The sequence below is a fragment of the Gekko japonicus genome, unplaced genomic scaffold (genome assembly GCF_001447785.1).
Source record: "Gekko japonicus isolate JY-2015 unplaced genomic scaffold, Gekko_japonicus_V1.1 scaffold2705, whole genome shotgun sequence".
NCBI classification, from domain to species: Eukaryota; Metazoa; Chordata; class Lepidosauria; order Squamata; family Gekkonidae; genus Gekko; species Gekko japonicus.
In genome coordinates this window covers 154,305-161,638 of record NW_015160304.1, presented here as the reverse complement: position 1 = coordinate 161,638, position 7,334 = coordinate 154,305, and the positions used below count along the sequence as shown (strand labels likewise).

At 49.6% G+C, this 7,334-nt stretch overlaps 1 protein-coding gene across 1 annotated transcript in view; it reads right to left on the bottom strand.

Annotated features, from left to right (window-relative positions):
* Positions 1–434: 434 nt before the first annotated feature.
* The window catches only part of LOC107114745 (cadherin EGF LAG seven-pass G-type receptor 1-like), a 63,853-nt gene continuing 56,953 nt past the window's right edge, over positions 435–7,334 (bottom strand). The window contains exons 3-6 of the mRNA XM_015416338.1: positions 2,696–3,492; positions 2,117–2,563; positions 1,843–1,996; positions 435–512 (exon numbers count right to left, since the gene is read on the bottom strand). Coding sequence (XP_015271824.1) covers positions 435–512; positions 1,843–1,996; positions 2,117–2,563; positions 2,696–3,492 — 1,476 coding nt within the window. The remainder of the gene's footprint in view (positions 513–1,842; positions 1,997–2,116; positions 2,564–2,695; positions 3,493–7,334) is intronic.

Sequence of the window (7,334 nt, the reverse complement as noted above, 5' to 3'; positions counted from 1 at the left end):
CATTTACAGTTCTGAAGATCCACTGACATCTTAGACATTGGCCTGAATGTAAAGAACTGTGAGCAGCTGCTAGTTCTGTTTCACAGGCCACATTCACTGCAGTGTCCTCCAAGCAATTCTGCACTGAAATCGAATTCAGCCGTCTTTTTAATCCAGGTTCTCCCAATCCCCCTTGGCAGTTTATTCTAAGCCAACCTTCTTTTTATTCCAGGGCCCCCCCCCCCCAATTATGCATTACACTACCTTCGTTCAGTGGTCTGCCCGGTTTCAGCCTGCTGTTGCCCCAGGTTATTTGGATGCTGTTTTGCCGTGGACTTAAATCGACTCAGCTTGAACACTGAGAAAATCCAGAGTGGCAGGCAAATGGGGAAAGCACTACAGTTGCCGATGTAGCAAAGTAGTGAGAGCGCTAATCTAGGACTGAGGAAACGGGTTTAAATTCCCACTGATCCATGAAACTCACTGGGATCTTGGGCCAGTCTTTCTCTCTCACCCTTGACTATTTCATACGGCTGTGAGGATAAAATGGATGAGGGGAGGAAAGTCAGGATGGAAATGCAACACAGCACTTGCATAAGCATTCACACACAAGAGACGGGTTTTCAGGCTCCCTCTTGTGTCACCTCTTGCTTCGGGGGAATAATCTCTTTGGATTTAGTTTTGCTTTATTCAGCCTTCCTATGTGAGGTATAAAAACAATCCTACTGTGAGAGGATATTATCTTCTGCATACATCTTTGGATCTGAAACCTACATCTGCTTTTATGATGCATTTCGGCTGTTGATTCACAAAACGAAAAATACCCAACATGGAACATCTATCAAACAGAAGAAAGCACACTGTCTTTTGCTGAAAGCTATATCATTTCTTCCAGCAGCCATGCACATCATATGTATCGCAAAAAAAGGGGCTTTAACAAGAGCAATTTTATCAGCATGTAAATTATGAGCAAAGTAAGTTTCTACTTCCTGCTGCTAGTTTTCCCTGTTTCTTTTTTCTTTTTTTTTTAACTGCCCCCCAAAGGGGCAGGATTTTATTACATTTTCCACATAACATGCACAATCATAACATATACACACATATACATACATACTAACATACAAACAAATACATGGAGGTTATTCTTAATTCTACCAATATTTATACTAATACCTATTCCGCCTTAATAACAATTTCTCATGAACTGTGTAAGTTGTTTTCCCTGTTTCTCTATGGACAACTATCAACAATCTGCTGGGTGAGAAAACCATGGTCTAGTCAAAACTGAAGATTTAATAGAAGTTGACCAATCATTATTGGGGGAACAAATCTTTCATAATTTAGAAATAATCTAATTATTTGGTAGAGAAGAGAAGAACAGAAAAGAGAGAAGAGATTGGATTTATACCCCGCCCTTCACTACCAGAAGGAGTTTCAGAGCAGTTTACAATCTCCTTCCCTTCCTCTCCCCACAACAGACAACCTGTGAAGTAGGCAGTGCTCCCTCTAAGCTGAGTTAGTGTGAGCTACCTCATAATTTTTAGCCTCTGGGTCACACATTTTTGTCTTAGCTCAGGAAGGATGGCTCCGGAGCAAACTAATTTATGCAGTAGCCAAATTGCTACTCACAACTTTAATGCTAGTAGCTCGCAAAGTAGAATTTTTGCTCATAAGACTCCACAGCTTAGAGGGGGCACTGGAGGTAGGTGGAACTGAGAGAGCTCTTTTGAGAACTGCTTTTGAGAGAATGGCTCTGAGAGAACTGTGACTGACCCAAGGTCAGTTGAAAAACGGCGTCACTCCAGGGATCCCTTTTAAGAGAGAGTCCATGAGTTGCTGGAAGATCCCTGGTGCCACGCTCACCCCGAATTGCAACCTCTTCACCCTGAACGCCCCCCTGTGGGTGACTATTGTCTGCGCCGTGGCGGTGGCCTCGTTGACCGGCAGTTGCTGGTATGCCTGAGCTAAGTCCAGCTTCCCAAATATGGATGCTCCCGCCAGCGTGGCCAGGACGTGACTAACGACCGGGACGGGGTAGGAGTGGTCGTGCAGTGCCTTATTAATGGTGCACTTGTAGTCCGCGCAGATGCGGATCTCCCCATTGGGCTTCAGTGGGGTTACAATGGGGGTTTCCCACGTTGCGTGTGGGATGGGCTCCAGGACCCCCTGCGCCACCAACTTATCCAGCTCCACGTCTATCTTTGGCTGAATGGAGATGGGAGCCGTGCGGTAACGCAAGCGGATGGGGGCAACTGAGGGGTCCAGTTGTAGGGAGACCGGGGGTCCTTTGTAGCATCCCAGGGCCCCATCGAACACGGCCGGGAACTCGTTACAAATGTCACTATAGTCTCTTGGGGCACAGCTGTGTATCCCCTTGACTCCGACCGTGATGCCCAGCGGTTCAAACCAGGCCCTGCCCAGTAGGCTGACCAGGTTTCCCTCAACCACCACCAGGTCCAAAGGTCCCGAAAATCCTCTAAACTTCACCCTGAAAGTCCGCACCCCCCTGATGGGAACCGGGTTTCTTTGAAAGTCCACCAGGCTCAGGTGTGACGGGCGTAATCGGGGGGCCCCCAGGGCACAGCTGGCGAAGTGTATCCACTGAAATTATGGACGCCGCTGACCCAGAGAACACTTCCATTTGGCAGGGGGCCCCCTCAATCTGGACGGTAAGCTGGATTTTCGGGGCGCCCTCTGCGTCGGGGAGGCGAAGTACCTGTTGCGATGGTTGCTCCGTGAGGAGGTAGAGCTCGGATGCCTCTGCGGATGTCCCGTGCGTGGCGGCAGACTGACGGCGGTGTTGAGCCGGGCTTGTTGGCGCCTGGTTCCTTTGGACCGGCAGACGCGTGCGAGGTGTCCCTGCTTCCCGCAAGTGTGGCACGTTGCGTCGCGGAACCTGCAGGCCCGGCACTCGTGTTCCTCGCCGCAGCTGGCACATGTGGAGCGGCCGGCGGGCTTGTGTCCGGGGTTGCCTGGGGCCGGTGGCTGGTGGCGTTGCAGCTGTCGGACAAGGCGGACGTCTTCTTCCTCGGAGTCCTCGGTGTCTCCATCAGGGAGGACTTGATGCACTGCGTAAGATTGGCGATGGGAGTCCTCGTGCGCGATGGCAAGTTGTAGGGCCGCCTCTAGCTTGATGTCGGCGGTCCCGACCATCTTCCTCCGCAGTTTGAGGTCGCTGAGGCCCCACGCGAACTGGGTCAGCAGGTTCTCCTCCACCTTGGTGAAGGAGCAGTCCATAGCCAGCAGGCGCAGGGCGGCCATAAAGGCTGCGTCCGACTCGCCCGGTTTCTGTGTGCGGCTCTGGAAAGCCAGCCGCCTGGCGAGCGTTGTCGGCCGCGGCGTGAGGTACCGGGTGAGGGCATCGATGATCTCCTCGTAGGTGCACTCCAGGATGGACCGGGGTGCGAGGAGACTTTTGGCGAGGCGGACCGTCGTCACTCCGCAGGAGCTTAGGAGCAGCGCTCGTCTCTTGCCGGCGTCGGTGACCTCGTTGTACTTGAGGTGGCATGTTAGCTGGTCGGTCCATGAGTCCCAGAGTTCGGGGTGGGCTGGATCGAAGATCTCCAGATTTCCTCGGTTGGAGGCCATGGCGTAGCAGTAGCGCGGGGCTGAGGTTCCTCGTTGCGGAGCGCGGTGCGGTGCGGCTGTTGCGCGATGCGGGGTGCGGCGGGGCAGGAACGGAGCTTAGCGATGCGCTGATGCGAGCCAGGCCAGACTCAGCGGGATCCCACCTTCATCGCCACTGTAAAGTACTGGGTTCGCTGCATGGAGGACTCGGACGACGACATGCGGTTGCACACGTTTATTGCGTACTTACATAAGAACACACAACGGCCCTGCAAGGCCAACTATATACACTCCCACCCCTGGGCCTCCCACTCCATTGGAGGGTTTGAATTTCCCGCCAAGAAGCCCATTGGTCAGCTAGGGGGGGACTAGGATCCTAGGTCCCATTGTCTTTCTGGAGCCAAGCTCCTGTCTTTCTTGTGGCCGCCGTGTGGCGGGCTGCATACATAACACTCCACATAGGACCTTCAGTTCTCCTGGATTTATGGCTGATCTCCAGACCACAGAAATTAGTTCACCTGGAGAAAACAGCAGCTTCAGAGGTCAGACCCCACCACATCACACCTCTGCCGATCTCCCTGTCTGGGATTACTTTCAGTATCACAGACCATCTTCTTGCACTGGCCAGCAGTTCAGAGCAGATGATTCTGGGGGGGAAATACAGTGCCAATTAAGATCTTTTGTTTGCATGTTATCTGTCCTATTTTTATCCAAGGTATGATTCCCTTTTTGTTCATCAGGAGTTTGCTTGTCTGAGCCCCAAGTGAATAATAGTCTAGCAGTCTCTGTAGCAACAGGTTTACATGTGTACGGCCAACTCTCCTCAACATTTCTGGATGAATTCAAAAATAAGTCACAAATAAGGAATGAATAAGGAACTGTGAATAAGTAACCAACTTCAGACTCCTGTCTCAAGGCAGGTTACAGGATAAAAGCAATGTACTCATACAACAAAGGTTTGTTCAAGGTATGAGCTTTCGTGTGCATGATTGTATTATATTTACATAGCCATCTTGCCACTCAATTGTTTGACCTCTGAGGAAGGCCTATGCAGGCCGAAACGCGTCAGGTCATGTTTTTAAGCCCGTGTATATTGCCATGTTGTTTATATATTTGATGTGAATGGGCCCTTATATATGTTTTAAAATTTGTAAGTAATAAATACATGTATCTTTTTCTATATATTTTCTACATTTAGTTTTTAATATTGGCCCTCTTTTTCACATTTTACTAACCTTTGTTAGGTTCTGTATATTAATTGGTACCCTTTCAGACTGCTGGCCGCTTCGAGGGCAAGGGAGAGGAGGACAAAATAGATATGAGAAGCAACTGGAGCGGAAATAGTTGCTGTCCTCAACCAAAAGTGCAACCATTTAGGATCTTAACTGAGTTAGTAAGTGCCAGGTGGACCCCATCCAAAGCGTAAAACACGATGTCCTTCAAGACTTCAGCCTTCCCAGACAGCATTACATCCATCTTGTCAGGGGTTGGTTTTAAATAGTTGTCCCTTAGCCATTTAACTACAGCAATCAGGTACCAGTTCAGGACCTTCCCAGCATCACCAGGCACTCTGGACCTGGGTGCCATCAGATGATAGTCTACTCTGAAACCACTCCTGATAACTTTAAAGAGAGACTGAATAGAGTGGGGGACAAGACCAATCCTTGTGGAACCTCACAAGTCCCACCAGGGGCAGATTAACCATTAAGCAGACTAAGCATGTGCTTAGGGCACCAGGGCCAAAGGAGGCACCACAAAGTTGGGGAAAGGGTGGAAAGCTTAGTTTGTACAGTACATTGTGTTATCATATGAATACATTTTTGTATTGCTGCAACCTGCATTATATATCTGGTCAGACAGGTCAACAACTAAAATGGGCTGGGTCAGTGTGGAAAGGAGGGGGGCACCAAGATTGGTCAGTGCTTAGAGCACCAGTGAGCCTTAATCCACCCCTGAGTCCCACACTGATGATAACTGGTCTTGAACAGCAACCCTCAGAATCCTGCCCATAAGGGATGATATAAATACTCCCAAGTACACCCTTAATCCCTTCTCTGTCTCCAAATACCTCAGCAAGATGGTATGGTCCCCAGTATCAAAACTTATTGATAAGTCCAGAAAGAGCAACAGGGAGGCACAGTTCTTGTCTACATTCAGACTGAGAAAAGCCACCAAACTTATTTCTATACCTTCGCCTAGCCTGAAGTCAGACTGAAGGTGTCTAGAGCAGGTGAATAATCCAGGAAGGCCTGGAGTTAGTTTGGCAACTGCTCTGAGCCAAACAAAATGTGACAGTGACCATGGGTCCATCCCGTGGCCACCAACAATATTTTAGAATCAGTTTTAGGCCTCGGCCACACGGGCAGGAAAATGCGGGGGGGGGGAGGCATGGCTGTTTGCCCCGGAGCAAACTAACGCATGACTGCGCGATCAGGCATTGGGTTGAGGTCCCGTCGAGCTCCCGTGGTTAGGGGGGAGGTGCCGATCACACGATGCAGCAAAGAAGTGGAGCGGTGCGGCAAACGGGGTTGTGGGGTTTTTTAAAACTGAAATGTGTGCATGCTCCGTTGGGTGCTTGTGCGCATCCGTGGAGACTTGGGGGGAAAAAAAACCCTTTTTGCGAGGGGACATGGGCGGGCGCTGGAACTACCACCAAAAATGCGATCAGACGCCCGCCCTTGCCCCGCGGTTTCCGGAAACTAGTACCTCCGAGGTACTAGTTTTTTACCCCGCATCTTCGGCGGGAAGCCTCAGGTGCGCCATGGGAGCTCTACGCTTCCCAGATGTGGCGGTGAGATCGCGCCCGGAAAATCCGCCTATCTTCCGTCTCTCTAGCGTGCCTAATGCTCCGTGTGACGGGGGCCATAGTTCTTTAAAAATTGCTGTGAGGCCTCAGTTTGGATCAGACTTGTGGTTCAGTGGCTCCAGGAGCTCTTGTTCCTCCCCGTACCCTTTTAAGTACCAAAACAGTCTGTTTCTGCACATGGGGTGGGGGGGGAACAAGAGCTCCTGGAGCCACTTGTACCATGTGCTCCATCCAGATTGGGGCCTTGGTGCAATTTTTTAAAAATAACAACTACTTCTAAAATGGTGTCAAGGACATGTTTAATTTGGCTTTCTGTCATCTTGCCTATGAAGAGCAAGTTAGAGACCAGATGATAACTGCCACATCATTCTTCTTTAGAGATGGTGTCTTAAGTAGCAGGTGGAATACCACCACCTGTTTTAGTGACCATGTGGCTTGTTACCATGCTTCCACCATTTCTGCCACCAGGACTGTCTGGTTTGCTGTGTAGGATTGCCAACCTCCAGGTGGGACCTGGAGATCTCTCGCTTTTACAACTGATCTCCAGCTGAAAGAGATCAGCTCCCCTGGAGAAAATGGCTGCTTTGAATGGTGGACTCTTTGGCACTGTACCATGCTGAAGCCCCTCCCCTCCCCAGACCCCGCCCTCTCCTGGATCCACCCCCAAAGTCTCCAGGTATTTTCCATCCCAGACCTGGCAACCCTATTGTTGTGGGCTAGCGAAAACCCACAATTTGGTCACTGATTCATCTTTATAAATGAGCAGAATGACAATGGATGATAACTTATGTATACTAGATGTTGCTCCTTTTCCAGTTGTGCTTTCTTCTCAGAAACGTATTAATTATGTCTCATATTACTGTTGCAACAGAAAAGTAACTTGCTGTTCTCATGTTTTTCAATTCCAACTTCTTTTTCTATTTTTCCCTTTCTGAATAGTTGTTATTGTCTGTTTTTACTGCTGTAAAATCTAGTATCTTCA